Source organism: Perca flavescens, chromosome 24, assembly GCF_004354835.1.
Source record: "Perca flavescens isolate YP-PL-M2 chromosome 24, PFLA_1.0, whole genome shotgun sequence".
In the NCBI taxonomy this organism is placed as follows: domain Eukaryota; kingdom Metazoa; phylum Chordata; class Actinopteri; order Perciformes; family Percidae; genus Perca; species Perca flavescens.
Genome location: NC_041354.1, coordinates 9,547,076 through 9,565,806, shown reverse-complemented (window position 1 = coordinate 9,565,806; position 18,731 = coordinate 9,547,076). Strand labels below are relative to the sequence as shown.

The 18,731-nt window shown below is 43.5% G+C and overlaps 1 protein-coding gene across 2 annotated transcripts in view; it reads right to left on the bottom strand.

The window, feature by feature from the left end:
- Positions 1 to 13,338: 13,338 nt before the first annotated feature.
- Positions 13,339 to 18,731, bottom strand: part of nrp2a (neuropilin 2a) — a 57,722-nt gene continuing 52,329 nt past the window's right edge. The window contains exons 17-18 of one of the 2 annotated variants that reach the window (XM_028571829.1): positions 14,628 to 14,690; positions 13,339 to 13,828 (exon numbers count right to left, since the gene is read on the bottom strand). In XM_028571829.1, coding sequence (XP_028427630.1) covers positions 13,524 to 13,828; positions 14,628 to 14,690 — 368 coding nt within the window. In that variant the 3' untranslated portion in view covers positions 13,339 to 13,523. Of the gene's footprint in view, positions 13,829 to 14,627; positions 14,691 to 15,405; positions 17,658 to 18,731 lie in introns of those variants that run through there. The other variant, XM_028571830.1, reaches the window with a different exon arrangement.

The following is an 18,731-nucleotide window of genomic DNA, read 5'->3' as shown; positions in this document are numbered from 1 at the left end:
TACATTATATTAAGACCAGTGAATGAGTTATAAATGAGTGTAGCAACATAGCTTAAGTGTGCTTCTTCCACTAAGAAAAGGAATGTATGAGTTAAAGGAACATATAAAGAACCTAGTCTTAAGTTAAGAGCTTTCCCATCAAACTGTAAATTTACGGTTTAGTACAAAGAAGGGAAGTGACTCAAAAGCCATCTGTCGCGTCTGTCCCTCCTATGAGGATGAATTAAAGACTTTTCGGAGTGTATGTGTATGTGTGTGTGTGAGTGTGTGTGTAAGTACCTGCATGTGAAAGAAAAAGAAGGGAAGCATATTGTGATGGAGTGAAAGAGAAAGGATCTCGTGGTGTCTTGTGTGAGTTTATACTCACACATGCACACACACACACACACACACACAGGACACCGTTCTGGGATGGAAAAGGGGTAAATCTTATCATTTAGACCCTCCACAATGGGCATAAAGAGCTGCTAATCTGCTTCATCTCCCCGGCTCTTTTGTGTGAGTGGAAATGGACCTTCTGTCCATCGGCTGCTTGTCACCCCGCTCTTTTGTCTCCCTGTGGATGTGATGGCCTGCCCATCACAACCCTCATCTCTCTCCCCTTTTGTGGGCGTCCCTACCTCAGCATACAGACTCAGCTGGAGCCCTATAAGTCCTTTAGGTGTGTCTTGTATTCAATCCCACCTTTTCTCTCATTCTCATTTATGCTTCTTTGTCCGCTTGAAGCTGCCTGACACACATGGTTGGTAACAGGCTGTGATAAGACGGATGTGTATGCCAATCTAATCCCTTGATTTAGTGAGAAAAGAATACTGGTGGTGTTAGGAATGCTACGTCCAATCTCATTAGTACTAAGGGCGATCAATAAAGCTTTCGGTTCTGCTGAATGTAGTATTCACTGAAGGATTGGGCTTTGTGAATACAGTTCTTACCACTAGCTCACTAGCAGATGACCTTTGCTACCTTTAATACTCACAAACCAGCCACAATCTATTGTATGGTAGAACGGCTACACCCTCACTAACTGAATGTCAGTTTCTGCCAGACATACATCTGCCAGAGCCAACCCACAGTTACAGTCACACGCAGAAGTTCCTGGCAGAAAATGTGATGGGTTTAGATTCTAAACCAAGCACATTTTCTTCCAGGAAACTAAACTTTAGACATTTGGTCTTGATTCTTTCTTTGACCCACCTGCTGCAGGGGAATTCTCCATTCAGGAAGTTTCAACCTGTTTCATCATTGTGGTAGGCCTACTTGAGTGAAAGGACCACCTACAGTTTTCGTGCTGAGTTAAGGCACCCTCTTTTGACAGAGTTTCTGTGAGCGGATAAGAAAGAATGGGATACTCTTATTTTTTGATACTTTATGAAAGCCAAAGCTTTTAAACGGGTAACTAACTTCTCAGCACATGGGGTTGACGACCTCCAGCTTAAGAAATGTTTGAAAGAGCTTTCAACTCGGAAAGACTGTCCACTTGGCCTATTGAACTTGACACTGTATCTCTCCTAGTGGCAGCCCACGGAAAGTAGTTCAGCCACCTTCTCCTGCTGTGACGCGAGCAGCGCACAGGGGATAAGATCTCCTGTCAAACTGCTCTTGATAAACACAAAAGGGGGCTACCTCCACTGCTGGTGAACTGCACCCTCGCCACAGTAGTCCTCTACATGGACAGGCAGCGAGGCTGAGGGGAGAGGGAGGGTGGGCTTGGAAGCCAGAATGTGAGTAAGAAGTGGTAAAGAAAGGAGAGGGAGAGTGTGTGTGTGTGTGTGTGTGTGTGTGTGTGTGTGTGTGTGTGTGCAAGATAATGCAGGCTAGAGAAACCAGTGTGTGGGTGAATCTGTCACAGATACATAAGCAGATAGGCTGAGGCAGAAAGGTATTGTTAGAGAAGATTCAAGCCCCAAACTAACCTATCTCTACACACTTCAGGCACAATGGACTGGAAAAGTAACACCTTTTTCCTGTACGCCCCGCCCCACACACACACACACACACACACACACACACACACACACACACACACACACACACACACACACACACACACACACACACGTGCAAGTATATTGCTTTGACCACTAGAGTCAGTCTCACATCATAGCAAAACCTGTGGCTCCCTGAGGCAAGTGATATACAGATAATCATAACATTCATGGAAAAAAAAGTGGGTTATTGTGTATATTGTGCGCTCAGACGTTACTGTAGAAGGAAATATGAACTTGAAAGAAAGCACTTTAGGGTGATTGCTATGCTGCACCACAGACCATAGTATATCAGTGCTGAATAAAGTCAGTGATTTATGGACTGGAAAACAAGCAACACCTTTCTCCTGCCCCCCACTCCTGCATGGAATAAAGGTGGACTAAAGGAAGTGTAAAGAGGAATGGGGGCAATATGTGTTTGACCTAAGGAAAATCATTTCTGAAAACTCATGGTTTTGATGCAGAACAAATATTTCTTCCTAAGAAGAATATTTTATTCAATTCATAAAACACTCTTAGAACAAGAATGCCACACATGTTCAAGAACGTTCAAAATAAGTCAGAAAAATGCAGGATTATCTCATCAAAAGCCACAAAATACACACTATTATTGACGCCACTAAAAGAATAAGCACTAAGCTAAGAACTTGAGCCATTTGAGGCTAAACAGTCTCCTGTCGCCAACTTCTTACAGTCACAGATTTGTGGATGTGGGGGATGACACCACCACCAGTGATAGAGTCTTTGATGAGTGAATCTAGCTCCTCATGTCCTCTAATGGCCTGCTGCAAATGTCGTGAGGGTGTTGGGTTTGACCTTCAGGTACTTTAATGCGACTTCTGCCAAATCCTCAACACCTAGAGTGAGCTGCAGTGACTTGAACACAACCATGGCTGCTTCTGGACATTATGAGTCCGTTGATTGTAACCACTAAACTGCATCCTCACTCTCAGTGAGTGTGGGATAGGTAAATCAAAATGTTTGTTGGGTCTGAAGACCATGGAGTCAGCTACACCAAAAAGAGGTAAATGAGGTACTATTTATATATTCTTTTCTAATTTTAAAACTATTTTATATGTACATTAAAATGTCAGTGAAGCAACCTGAATACAATCGTACAACAGCCCTGAAGATGAAGCTTAAAATGTTTTGCTGAGCAATGTGTTTTGTATGGCTATTAAAGAACATTAAATATGTTGCAGAACCAAACCTCACTGTGTTCTGGAGTACATTGCACTCTGGAACGAGATGGAAGTTCCATCACAAAATGTACGTCACAGAAGTGATTCCAATTTTGCCAGTCTTCTCAATGCACCACAACTGAAAGACACTATACTTGTACTCTCGTGAACTTTACTCAAAACACTCATCATCATTTTACAAAACCCATGTTTGCATTGTATAATACCAAAATCAACTGTCGACACTTTTGTTGCAGAGTGTGCAGCTTTCAAGAGGCAGCCACTATACCACCTCCATCAATGAAGTACTTCTACCGTGAGTCCTTTGTTGCTGAGGAGGTTCCTCCACCTGTTGACGATGTGTTGGGAATGGGAGACGCTCATGAGAAGATTGTGAAAAACATTGGGATTCGTTCTCTGGATGGCGATACTGATCCAAAGCATCCCAACCTGTTTCCTCATGAAGTTCCACTGCCTGCAAGCCCTCCACCTCCTGAGGATATGCTTCACATGGGAGACGCTCATGAGAAGAAGTACCCAGATTTTTCTGACAAATGGTTTCCTTCTCTGGATGATATAGGTCTTTATGTGATGCCCTTCAAACTGCTGGCTCAGATTCCACTGCCTCCAGGTCCTCCACCACAAAGAGCCTATGGATCGCGTGTCAATAAAATGCCCCATAGCAGAGAGCCTTATAGTAAAACTGACAGGTAAGTCTTGCTTTAGACTTCAAATTATATGAGATATGGAAAGACAATACATTACATACATTATCTAGTCTGTGTAATAATTAGTCCTTTTGTTATCTGTTCAGCTTTCAAGAGGCAGCCACTATACCACCTCCATCAATGAAGTACTTCTACCGTGAGTCCTTTGTTGCTGAGGAGGTTCCTCCACCTGTTGACGATGTGATGGGAATGGGAGACGCTCATGAGAAGATTTTGAAAAACATTGGGTTTCGTTCTTTGGATGAGGACACTGATCCAAAGAATCCCAACCTGTTCCACTTCTTCCAAGTCCTCCACCTGCTGTGTTGGACATGTGGAGCACCAATGAGAAGAAGTACCCAGATTTAAAAAACATTGTGTTTCCTTGTCTGGATGACGACCCTATGGAGGCTATGCCTTACATGGGAGACACTCATGAAAAGAAATACCCAGATTTAACAAACATCAGGTTTCCTTGTCTGGATGATTAAGTGCCTGATTTGATGCCCCTCAGTCGGCTCAGTGAGAGCCAATGCTTGCTTTATTTAGATTTTTGTTTTATTTAATATATAATATGTTAGTGAATAAAAACTGACTAAATTACAATTTAGCCACATATTATTATTATTATTATTATTATTATTATTATTATTATAATCACTCATGTAATGTAATGGTAAAATGTACAAAAAAGTAGCAGCACAAAAACAAAAAGTGATTTATTTATCATTCATTAGCTGACACTGGTAGGGTATGCACATTGACATCAACAAATTTACAGTATTCCCAACATGCACATACCCTTGCCATTAAACACAAGTTGTTAAGGATTTATCCTTAACAACTTTGAATAATGGAGTATGGAGTGAGAAGTATTAAATGAAGTGGAAGTGCTTCTATGATCGCCGACCCAAGAAAGATTAGGAGGAGGCACCTTCCTGCATGATTGGCTACGCAGCCGGGCTGACTTGCACACAGGCTTGTCTGGGACGCGGCCACGGAGCAGAGTGTCAATTTTAAAAGAGCATCTCTTTTTCTCTGGGCTGGAGGGTGACGGATAATGCTTTTGTGCATTACTGAGAAGGGGAGGCCATCCATCATGGCTACGTGTGTGTGTGTCTGCAGTATGTGCATGGGCTGATTGCATACAGGTATACCGTTGTTCTCCTCGAGGCTGTAGTGTGGTTATGGAAGGGGGGGGGGGGGTACCTTCCGGGTAGATGCAAGGCAGGCAGAGCATCTGGAGACAAGGACTCCCACTGGTGTCAAGCAGGGGCGGGTTATTTATTTTGTTGGGGGTCATGGGAATACTGCAAGCATCTTCTTGCTGATGAAGAACTGATGCTCTCAGACACATTGCAATGCCAGTGGTGGTGTGTGTTCTGTGTCAAAGGCTACCTTTTCAATACCAGACCTCAGGCTGATTGGTGGGAAGGAAGGAGACACAGTAATGCAATGAGAAACATGCACACTTATGTATATACTGTGCCGACACAAACGGAATATATAATTTCATTTTTATGAGTTATGGGAATATTTTTGACAGTGTCACCAGTGAACACTCAGCAGGGGACTGTGCAGCAGGAAAGCTCACATTCTCTCTGTTTGCAGGAAAAAATATATAAAAAATAAATAAATCATATTTTGGACACAAATGGCTGGAAAATACAGGTGAAAAGCAGTGCAGAAGTGCATTTATATGCGCATAATTTGCAAAAACCTTTTTTATTTTCACTCCTATATAAATCTGGGAGGCAATCTATTCACTACAGAGGTGTTGAAGTACAGAAGCCTTTTCCATTACTGGCAAGGTGCCAAGAGAGAGAGAGAGAGAGAGAGAGAGAGAGAGAGAGAGAGAGAGAGAGAGAGAGAGAGAGAGAGAGAGAGAGAGAGAGAGATACTATAATTTGACCTGCTGAACTTGCTCTTTTTTGCATGCCATGCTTTGTGGGGCTAACATACAACATCCCATGCTAATGCTGTTCCTGCAGCTGCTCTTGTTCCCATAACAACTTAAGGTGAAGAAGACAGGCCTCTAACCAAAAAGCAGTATGGGTGGGAAGACACATGGGAACTTAACCTATGCATGCACACAAGCAGGTCCATACATGCAAGCAAAAAACACATCCATCCATACAGTTGTAATTTCACACAACCCACTCATGTTGTTTTCCCTCCCTGTGTGTGTTCTCAGGAGAGGGCAGGTGGTGTGTACTCCCTTGGTTCCATCCTCTGAGGGTTATTACTGTTACAAATAATCCCACGATGACGCCAAGTCCAAACAGTTTCAAAAATGGAGACGGGATATTGATTTGATATTTGCAGCAGTATTTGTCAGTGGATTCGGTTACTTGTTTGTTGTTCTTCCCAGTGTATATATGGAAACTGCAGCGCTGCGTCTTTGTGTGTGGCCTTGGTCATGGGAGGAAGGCCTTTTGTGTAGCTTGCTTATTCTACTACGATGTGTTTACTTGACTCCCCGCTTGTGTGCCCCAGTGGCCTGATGCTGTTATGTCTCCAAGGGTCCAAACTGTAGCTTTGAAAGGGACTGATAAGCAAATTGAGCAGGCCCCTTTCCTCCCTGCTCTGTTTGGTTATATGCAGAATGATTGTTTCATTTGTGCACAGTGTATTTTCTCCCTTTTTACTCTCTCTCTTTCCTCTCTAAATCACTGTACGTTTTATGAATATCTCCGAGTGTGAGTGCTAAAGCTTGGCGGCTTTCAAGCCCATGCAACTGTATGACCTCTACGATATAACTATTCAGGTGAAAAACAACAGCACACAGAAAAATAAGAGGAGTACGCAGAGATAAATCTCGAGAACACTTAACTGCAAAATGTCCCATGAATCTACTGCCATGACATCATTTAGCAATAGTGTGTGTGTGGGTTGTTATGAAGAAAGGTGTTTTTGTGTGTGTGTGTGTGTGTGTGTGTGTGTGTGTTTTGTGTGTGTGGTGAGATACTGTAGAGAAAGAGAAAGGGATTGCTAAGTTGGCAGTTTGAATGATGTTTAACTGGAGCTCAGCACAGTTGAATGAGGCTGTAAATCCGCTTTCTCCTGGGTGCAGTTACTCAGAGCGCCATGGTACAGAAATATCATGGAGAGAAGGATGTCACCGCATTACTGTTGCACGCACACACACACACACACACACACACACACACACACACACACACACACACACACACACACTTCCTGCCTCCTGCCTCCTACAAGACATGAGATATAACCCATACCATCAACAGCAACCCACTCAGAGGATTGGGGGTATACACAGAGCACAGAGCTCCATCCCACATTAACCAAACACAGAGATCTCTTCTCTTGAGGCTTCACATCCACACAGGCCTCACTGGCACATCTCCCGCTGCCACAACCCTTTTCCACACAGCTCATGATCAAATTGTAAAAACAGAGTAAAAAGGAAAACAACAAAACAAGACTGACAGCTACAATTTCATGCAATAACGGAAATCAGTGTTGTGTGTAAATAAATGAGAAATGCATCTGCTATATATCTAAATCTATGATTACAACGTAACCTAAGAGCATTTGTTATAGCGCCAAATTGAAGTGCCTTTTAAGGTTAAAAACACATTCCATGCTTTTACATTTCACCTTTTTATCTGCTGCGGCATTTCTGCTGCCATCACACTAGAGTGTGCAACTTCATCAAAGGGGAAATGTGGCGGGTGTTCTTACAAAGCCGCTTCGTAAACACACGTTACTTGTGGAGCTAATTTGATTCAGATGAGGAGATTTGTGTGCAGAGCCGAGGAGACTCGGGAGGTTTTTTTGAAGGGTAGAATCGTCAATTATTTTGGAACAGATGGGTCTCAAAGTGCAATTGAATTTGATTATCGCCTCGATAGAATACATAATGAAAGAGCCCTAATTTGAACAAAAAGTTATGAGAAGGCCATTTCAATTACTCCACAAACTAAACCGGGGTAGCAGCCTCACACAACAGGCTCAGGCATTCAGATGGTTTTCTATTTCTTATTTTCTTTCTCTCTTTCCCCTTTAATGACAGCGAAAGTGAATCATGATGAGCACAGCTGTTTATTTGCTTTCTGAAATATGCCCCAGCTGCATTTTTGATGTTTTTTTTTTTTGTCATTGTTAATTCATTACCACTTTTCATGAAATACAACTTTGTTTTTCGTTCTATTATCGCCACGCTTGTTCAAATAATAACAGGCCTGGCGACTCAGCTCTGCTGAAATCATTTGACAGATTCGGAGTAAAGAATTGTCTACGGTGCAAGCGTCAAACAGATGATCACAGAATCTTTAAGATGTTTTGTTCAGGAATCTTGACAACCTGTCAAGTATGATTGCTCCACTAACAGCTTTCCTTTACTTATCCTGTGATTGGCAGATATATTTTTAGCTTTTTTTTCCCCCCTCTAAGGTTCAACAGTTCATATTGATGAAGAAGTCTTCTGATCTGTTTTTAGAATTAGGTTGCGCTAAAATTTTTCATCACTTATTCCTTTATGTTTAGAAAGAAATGGCCACTCTTTCTAACTAAATACAATCTTAATTGCAAGACTTAATTGCTGATGGGTGGACTTGATGTTTAAGAGAGGACCCAAACTAAATGGGAACAGGTTATTAGGAAGGTTTGTGGTGTGACTCCCACATTATAGGGGAACTCCACCAATTTTACACATAAAAGTCTACAGGTGATGGGGAGTAACTGCACATGTGGCTTGAGGCTATAGAGGCACAATATTTGCTATAAAGGCACAATATTTCATTAGCTGCAAAACACACCTGAATCTGTTACAGAACTGTCGGAGGTGCATTGTGGGTTATGTAGGTAAGAAAAGAGAAGAGAATAAAAAAAAAAACTGCAACAAGAATTTTGAAATTGTACTGGTCTCTGACGTCAAGTGCTGTAACACCTTCACTCAAACTCAACCACAAACACTCCAGACAGATGGTTAGGACCCACTGCGAGAGGCACCCCGCATTGCCTGATAACACGTTTCTTGTGCTATACAGGGCACCCGTAACTGTAAACACACCAGCCTCAAGTGGAGCGAACAGGTGGCCCACCACATAGGACCATGAGTCACGTTGCGTGTCCACAACAAAAGTTCAGTCACGAGGAAATACTCCAGATACCATATGATGGCATCAAATCTGTCGATGGGAGAAAATATCAGATGCTTCTTGGAAATCAAATCCGGAGCTCTGAACCCAAACATCGCTGCTGAGCGATCCCAGCATGAGGCATTAGCTTCAGTCTAGAGGGAGTAGCATCAGAGCAAAAACAGACCATCAGTGTTGTGGTCCCTGGACAACAGGATCCAAAATTGGCTCAAATCATCCTCTGTATCTTTTTATCAAGTTAATTTCCTCTGTGCTGCTTCACAATGACAAGAAAGCTGGCCTAGTTTGGAGGTCTGAACGGACCTTTTCTCATCCCAATCATTTCCTCCATGTATTTGTTTTCGGAGGCAGTATCCTCTGGTGTTGGGGAGATGATAATGTCACAGAGGAAGTGATGGTCCGCCTGTTGTTTATATAAGACTTTGGCATTTGTTGTCATTGGGTCTGTCGTCATTGGTGGGCAAGTTGCCACAGAGCCCCTTTCCATCCTCCACACAAACACACCCTCCCCACTCTGACCCATATAGGTGCTTTGAACCGCTGGCAGGCCAGACAAGATTATCTGGGCCCCCTTCCCAGGAAGACCATTGGGATATGGGTGCACGCTTGTGTGTGTGTGTGTGTGTGTGTGTGTGAAACATGTAAGTCTCTGCATGTGTATATGCAACGCTGCTGCAGTTTGTGACAGCGTTTTGGATTCTGTTGAAAGACATGTAAGGTTTGGTCTGGCTTTCTTCTCAAGACCTTCACTGAAGATGCAGAGAGGAGGATATGGAGAATTTCTGATTTCTGAAGGTAAAATTCTTTTTTATCAATATTCTGCATGATCGCAAGCTAGTTCTAAGGGTTAACAAAACCAATGTCCTTTGACACACCAAAGTTTCCCTTTGCTCAGCCACCGCAAGAAGCCTATATGCACTAATATAATATGGAGTGATTGAGTTAGACAACTAAATAAAGTTTCCTCCCTAACTGTGAATGACTAACTGCCAGTTTGCCCTCCCTTCCATCTTGATTACATAATCCCCACATTAATTAGCTGTGTGTTGCAGTCACTTCCTGTGGCGCGACCCTCAAATGGGCTCCCTCCTCAATCTGGCCTATCGACTTACAGGGTGCCAGAGCTTTTTCTTTGAAGGCCGCCTCGGCTTCACAGGCAAAAGAACTCTCTGATCTGACGGCTAAAGGAAAGGGCCCCTGCAGTGTGTCGTTACAGACTGATAAAAACCTAGAAAAACAACATTTGTGTAACACACACACTCACAGGAAGAAAAAAAAATTGGAATAATTTGGTTGGGAAAACAAGAGGTGGTATGGAACAATGACAATCTGGCTCCTTTGGTAATTTCCTGTCGGCATTCATTCGTGTGATGTGGTCGTGACTGTTCTGCCGGGATCAATCAAACCTGTGAGCAGATGGCATCGCACTCCTCTGGTGGACTGGGGATTGTCTGCGTTTTTTTCAGAGATGGTAATTGGCCCGCTATGTCACGGACCGGAGCATGATAACAGCCACTGCCATCGCCGCTGTGCAGTGACAAACGCATGTTATTCTGCTTTGTATGGCTCATAATGTGGTACCTGAGCTACAGGCTCCATTTCATATCCTCATAAAGTTGTGTTAAACATTGCTATAATTAAAAAGTTACAATGACAGTCTAGTTCAGTAAGGAAAAACACATTTCAGGAGCGCATACAAGCTAAGAAATGCAACAATAACTTCAGCACTATTTTTTATCTACAAAGTCATGATTGTAACAGCTACCATAAGACCCCCGGTAAAAAATTTGGACCGCTTTGGCAGTCCACAAGACCTGGTGGAAGGAGTCAAAGATATCACAATCTGGATCTGAAACTCTGGGCTGTATTTGCTAATAGGGTTTGCATTTAGGTGAGGAAAGCTTATGTGGATAAATGGAACCGTGTGTGGGAGACTCAGCAAGCTGTATAAAAGAGAAGCAGAGTAATTGCATGTGTACTGTATGAGTGAGTGTGTGTGTGTGTGTGTGGCTGAGACGCCGGGCCTTTCAAAGCTTTTTGATGTTGGAGCTCCTAAATGAGGGCCACCAGAGGTCCATACTAATGGGACATCATGTGGAGATTAGAGGCCAAGTATACCGGGCTGACAACATTATGGCATTATGTATGTATGTGTATGTGACAAAGAAAGAGCGCAAGAACATGAGTGTGTGTGTGTGTGTATGTGTGTGTGAGAGATTCCCCGTGTGTATTCTTCTTGCAATTAAAAGTGAGAGTTGGCTCAAAAACTCAAATGGAATTTGTGGGTGAAACTTAGTTGTGTCTACAGTCAACAATGCTACGAAAATGTTGCATCAATCAAACCTTTGTTCTTTCACACAATGTATCACAGCAAGAAAACCTTAGCCAGCTTTTTCCTCAGTATGGTATAAATCCTTTATTAAATAATCATAACAATAATTATAATAACAATCATAAAAAGAGCATTTCTGTACAAAGATCCCTCTAAAACAACAACAACAGCAGTCCGAGCAGTGCGAAAGGGGGGATTCTGTCCTTTTTTAACGTTTGTTTGGTCCTCGCGGGTAGAAGGGGGGCGCTGTGACTGTCACTGTCAGAGTCAAGTTACTGTGTCTGATACCGGCTCCAAAGGCAAGCTGGATCCCCGAGGCTCCAAGGCACTTTGAAGAGAGTCAGTGGGGTCCAGAGAAGTGGGCCTCAGAGGAGAGGGACAGCGTGTGTGTGAGTGTACATGGTGATGGTAGACGGGATGATATGTTGAGTGCATGTGTGTGTAATGAATCCATGGCATTTGTGTATGACATGGTCTTAAATATATAACTCTGGCTTCTCAGCAGCAACCACTGTTCCCTTCATTTTTAGGTCTGAGCGCCTCTCGGTGTGTGTGTGTGTGAGTCCAAAGTTTCATGTGAGAGAGGGTGTGTATTCATGTTCTGTATATACATCTGTATATACAAGTGAAGTAATGTGTGTACTGTATGTGCGTGGGAGGGAGACTTCTTCTCTCACCCTCTCCTTCTCATGGCTTATGAGTCCATTCAGAGAGTGCAACACAAGACCCCTTCTGATTGGTTCAAAATAGTCCCGAAGAATGCCCGTCTTGCTGTGCGAGAGCAGACATTAAAAAAAAAAAAAAATAGTAACAGAAAACAACCGCAATCAACCAGTAGTTTGAGGCGGGGGTGTGATCTGTGTGTATGTGTGAGGTGGGGGGGGAATAGGTCCTTTAAATCATGGCTTTTGAGGTCCACATGTAAAACGAGAGAGATGGATACCTCCTCTCTTGTGTTGCCTCAACGTTCCTTTTTCAACATTTCTGCAAACAGTTTGCTTTAAGGCTTTGTTGTGTGTCCGGGCACAGTCAATTGAGACGAGCTGTTTCTGCCATTTGTTTTTGATCCCGTTTGCTTTCTGTCCTCGCGAAAAGCACAGGGAGAACATCGCCCCTGTGAGAGAGAGAGAGAGGCAGGGGATTTGAGTGCTCTGTCAGTCATATAGTCTCTCTCACTCTCTCTTTGTTTGTCTTTCTTCATTGGTTTTCAATCTCTGCCCTTACCAGCAATCCATAGGTTGCACCGACCAAAGCTCCTGGACCTTTCACCATTAACCACAATGTAAACATGACCTTCTCATTGACAGGAACCAGTAACAACAGTCTCCGACAACTAAATCTAACAATAACTCTCTCTGTCATTAAAAGAATGTGTTAAAATGCCCCCCCCCCCCCCCCCCCCCACCACCACCTTTACACACACATACACGTTCTTTGCCTCTTTTTTTTTCCAACTTATCTGCCATCACAGACTGGGGATAGGCCAGAACGAAAACATTAAACAGAAAGAGAGTGACCGAGAAAGACAAACTCGATGGACGTCTGTGACCAAAAATAACCACAGACTGTCAGGAACTAAGAGGATAACTGAGGCTGATAGGTAGCAGAGTCTACGACGGAACAAAAAAAGCCAACGGGCCACACTAAGGAGCTAAGTTCTAGGCCACTGTGTTCACATGTGATCAAAAAAGACGCTTTCTAAGCACATTCCTAACCTACCACCTTTCCAACACAATGTGTTATGACTCAGTATGTGTAGCTTACAGTATCCAGCTTCAAAACTACACCTCTTACAAATCTATGATGCATTTATAAACACTTCTCTTTTGGTGGAGCAGGAATCTGTAATTGATATGTGTAGATATTTTTTGAGGTCTAACATCACTGCAATGAAACGATCCATCTGGGTAACAGTCTTTCTCTCATTGGTTCTTTGACCACAAAAACGACTAACACTGGACTGTGCCACGTTTTTCCGAGAAGGTAACGAGTTCTCATTTGAGCTAAAAAAAAAAAAAAAAAAAAAAAAAAAAAAAGTGTCTTTCTCGTTGTCCATGTGTCCAGGGATCTGCACAACTGAGGAAGCAAACTGAAAGTGAACTGGAGGAAATGAAAAATAGTGAGAGGTTTTTCACAAAATGGCCGTATCTCTCGTTCAGTCTCCTTTTGTGTTTTCCTCCCTCGGACCCTCCTCACGCCTCGGTGCAGCAGCGCTGTTGGTTCAGCTTGACCTTGTGCTTGAGGCCGTCGTACAGTTCGAAGTTGTAGTTCTCCAGGGTGGTGGAGGAGCGGGACGACAGGCCGCTGTAGGAGCAGGTACAGTACAGGAGGAGGCCGGCGCACACCGCCCCGAGCAGGACACCCAGAGAGCTCATGACGATGATGGTGACCAGGATGGGGTCCAGGGTGTACAGCCACGAGTTGTCCTTCTCTGAGATGCGGGTCACCGGAGGCTCAGAGGACGGCGATGCTGTGTTCCACTCAGGGAACTGCAAAACTGTGACGGGAGGGGAAGGAGGAAGAAAAAGTAGACGAGAGAAGTTAATTTCACGACCGCTAGAAGTGACCTAGACGTTTTAACACCTGTAGTTTGTGTTCTCCGGTCCGAATCGGTTGATGAGTTTGTAAACTTGGAGCGGTTTCCCACTGGCTCGGTTTTGCTTCACACAGAGAAAAGTCCAAGCAAACCAAAATGCATCACTACAAACCAGACAAGAATGTTCACTCCGCTTATTGGTCAGATGTGTCTGGGGGCAGGAAGTAAATACAAGAAGAATGTCCTGTGTTCTGGACTAGTGCATATTTTTTTTTGCAAACCAGTTTATTTAATTTAAATAATTTTTAGACAGCAGACACGTTACTACGTCTGCTCTACCCACGAGACTTCGCTCTGCTGTGCCGGTGTCTGTCTCCAACTTTAGCGGCGGCTGGTTTGACCACGGAAATGCGAGTGACGACAAGCTTGGCCGCAGTCTATTTCTTTGAGAGAAACCTTGCAAGCTGCTACAATTTGCATGCGCTGCTGCATCGCGGATTGCAAAGCACACCTGACTGCAGGAGTACACATAGTTGGGTTGGTTCGAAGTTGGATCACGTTCTCATCCAGAGTTCGTGGTCCGCTTTTGGTGCGCATCCGAGTGCGATTGCTGGATTCATACCTGCCCAAATGAACCGCACCAAGAGGGAAAACAAACTCTAGTGCGATTCAACTGAACTAAATGAGGCAGGTGTGAAAGCCACTTAAAATTCTGGCTCTGATGTTTAAAAGGTGTTGTAGTAAGTTCTTTGTGCCTTACCTCCACCTAGTTGGTCTCTACCACTGAAAAGTCGTCCATCTCCAAATTCATTGGGTCTCTTAACTGTCAGAGAGAAGCACAGGAAACACAATCTTTAAGCATCAAGCTAATTCTACACATGGCTCCAATTTAATACCTTTTGTAATGCTTAGAATCAGTAATATCAGGTGGCACTGGTCATGAGCTTGCAGGACCACAAAATATTTACTGATAAATAACCCTTTGGATATTGTAAATTCATAGTTGGCTTCAATTCTGACCATGTAGTAATTTTAGCATCCATACACACACACATAAAAGTCTTGGGATAATAGAAAAATATGACTTTATTAATAGAGAAACATCATTATGATACATTCCTGTCAAACACAGTCATCACATAGCATACTGATGTTATAAGACTGTTCATTCCATGTGAATAAAGATGCAAACATGTTCATCAAATAATTAACATTACCCATCATTATCACCATTAAAATCATCGACACTGTTACTGTCAAGTTTAAGAGTGGTGTTTAAGATGATAAAAGAAAAAAAACGAGAACAAAGAATAGTGGCAAAAAATGTCAACATTTTAAGTAGTGCTTGTGACAGTCTTTCTCTGAAAGGTGGTGTGAACTGAAAATTGATTATGTCAGTGTCTGAGTTGGAAGATTATGAGTGTGGTAAAACTAGCAATGGCTGCAGCACTTTAGTTGAGCCAAATGACTCAAGTGTACTTAAACTTTAGATAAGTTTTCTTTGTGTGTGTGCATTTGTGTCAATGTGTAAGTGTGTGTTTGCGCTTGCTGCTCTTGGCAAGCATGCAGGAGTGGGAGTAACTGCTTGGCAAGGCACACGTCTAGATCTGGAGGTCTTTGATGGCCAATGGCATTATCAATACTGTTTCCGGGGCAACTGAAGTTGGCAGCACATTGGGCGGCGGAGGTGCGGTAGATGGGAGGGAAAAGTGCTTACCACAGTCTTAATAAATGTAATATGTCCATTTACTAATTACAACTATTAGAGGATTGGAGCGTAACGGTGTCGAGATGGCCCAAGTAGGGTGTCCAATCCTTCCTCCCCCAAGATGATTTAAAAGCACATAGTGAGAGTGTGCCAAAAAACACTTCTTTCCCACTCTGGAGAGAAAAGTGCAGCTTCTAAATTGTGGCAACAAATGTGGTGCATTCTGCTGAGCTGTGCACTAGTATGTGACGGATTTTTGCTGGTGTGACAGATCACGAAAGCCCCGCCTGTTAAGCAACAGAGTGAAGATCTCAATTTCATTCAATCTAGAGTGTTAAACTGAGCGTGTCAAACCTCACCACCTCTGTACCGACTGATGAGAGTGAAATTGGTGGCAATTTGTCTAGCTCGGTCAGAGTTTCGAGAAATTTCACAATAAAACCTTCTTTTAGATCCCGGATATGTTAAACATTAGTAATAAGTGCATTAGCTGTGTCTTATTTTATGTTAATAGCCTAATCTAATGGCACTAGAGAAAGGAACATCAATAGCTGGAGCTCTGCTCTGATCCTCATGCCTTGGATCTCTCTCAAGGGTGCACATACTGTATACAGCAAAACACTGCACTTATGTCTTCCAGCTGGTCCAGCGGCATTGTGGGATTTGTAGGAGTATAAATCAAGACAGAAATGGTGATGGCAGACAGCTGTGTCTATTTACAACCCTAAAAACAACGAGCACATATTCCCAATGAAAACAGAAGGCTTGGCTCAGCATGAGTTTCATCTGGTCAGCTCAAAGACATGGAGAACAACGGGAGCAGGTGATATGAAGCACAAATGGGAGTGGCAACAACGTGCTTTATTACGGCAGAGAATCAAGATGAAACACTAAACACTGAAGACGGCTGCATCCATCACTGACTGATGCCTTTATCAGGAGAAGACAAGACGTTCAATCAAACGAGCTGGTTATCTCCATTTGTGATGCAGGACTTAAAGTATGATGGATTTGCATTCTTTTGTTTTTAAATGTGCACATGCTCTGTTGAAAAGCACAATGGAAGGATTTTTTTTTTCCTCCTCCGTTACAACCCCCTCAACTATTGGTACAACTCATATCACAGCTATCTCATGTTGTTATGACAGCGATACCAAGAGCTTTATTTTCTGGGGCTTGCCAGTTAATTTCCACAGCTAGCACGTTGGATGCCTCTCAGCCTAACAGTCCCCCCCCCCCCCCCCTCACCCCCTCTCTCTCTCTCTCTCTCTCAGCACTGCAGAGCTCCTCGTGTCTCTGGGGTCTTGTTTTAGTCTGTGGTTTGGCAGCTCTGGCCGGCTCTCGCAGCGGAACCAGCTCAACCCCCTTCTCGTCCCAGCCCACACATGTCTGTGTGCATGTCCATGCTGGGGTCATTCCAGGAGGACCGTTGGGGTTATGAGGAGCCAGACGGCACTCAATGGTCCGAAGCAAGCTGTTCAGATAAATAACTTACTCAGACTTCAGTCCTCACATCAGGAGCAGCAAAGTGTGAGAATGTCAACAGCAAACTCCTTAATGGAACAAATAAAACAGCAACCGAAAGCTACATCCATTAGAGACACAGAGAGAGAGAGCACACAGTGTTTCTTTGCAAATTTTCACTTGGCAGTTTAGGACAATGTCATCATCACTCTTGCAACTGTAAACTAAATGAGGGAGGGGTTGGTCGAGTGGATGTTCTGTCAATCTTGCGGCATCACGACACACACTGCCACGGACATCACAAGTTGGCGTCCTGCTCTACGCAGCTAAGTGCTTCTTTTCAGCAGAGGGTACGGTGTCGGTCCCGGCTGTCCAGCCTCACTGTCAGGACTGGCTCCACCCCTGGGGCGGCCATACTGGAGGACCAGTTAGAATACTGGAAGCACTGTGAGGAGCTGTGATAGGCCACTGACAGCTGGCTCTTCTTGGTGGCCAGGTGTTGTCGGCAGCAACAGAGGGCTCTGACCAAGATGGCCACGGCCAGCAGAAGGAGGGCGCCCCCGGCGGCCATAATGTAATACCAGTGGATGGGCAAGGGAGGCACAGGAACGCCTCCCCCTGGTGGAGAGATACAGAATAATTGCCAGCGGGAAAAGAGAGGAGTGGCACTTGTTTATTTTCTACATTTAACTCTCTATTTTATATCCCTATTGGTCTTCATCATACGAACAGCAGGCGTGCACCTCATATGAGCATGCACAAGCATGCCAGTTGCAAAAAATTAAATAAATCTCCAAGGCCAAAAAAAAAAAAAAAAAAAAAAAAAGGAGGAAAAATGAAAATGCATCCATTTCTCTCATGTAGCTTGGGTTGCAGTTGAAGGACAAGTTTTCACACCAAGATCATCAAGAGATTTGGTTTGAAATCAGTCCAATGGTTGATCCAGTCAAATTCAATGCAATTATAGTTTTTTTTCCCAAAGCTACAATGGAATGACTTGGTGTGAAACGAACGCCAAAATAATTAGTTATAAAAGCACCCACACACATTGAATTAAGTAGCTTCCTCTTCCTGTTTCGCGCTGGCACAGGAAGTCACAAACAGCCCCCTGATAAAGAACCATGCAAGAATCAGTCGGACACCACATGGTAATCCAATGTTCCAGAACGCTCGTAGCTGATATTGGATTGGGATTTGTTATTTAGCTGGCTCGAGATGGCAGATTTGTTTTGAGTACATAATTTATCCTGTTCTCTGTTCTTAGTTTTACATTTTCCTCTTTCTCATGCATCAGCCTCCTGGCCAGTCCTCTCCTCCTCAAGCCAAGCGCTGTCTCCTTGGAGACTATCTCCACAGATCCTCTACACTCCTGCCCCTGGCTTGAACCCCCTTCTTAAATTCTTGGTAAGAACCAACTAACCACCTTCCAAGAAGCCTCTATCCGACTATCCAAGACTGCTATGCAAAAACAAACCCCTGAAGACGCTGAAAAAAGAAAAAAGCCCAAATGTACCATACAGACTTAATGTGAAGAGTCGTAAGACCGAGAGAATGTCAAATTGAACTACGGAAAGTGAAGCTGAGCTGAATACATCCTGATTTTTGGACCGTGTCACATAATTACAGAGGGAAATGGTGCATGCTCCTGCTACTTCACACTGCACACACTCATTAGACAGAGCTGAGTTAGGG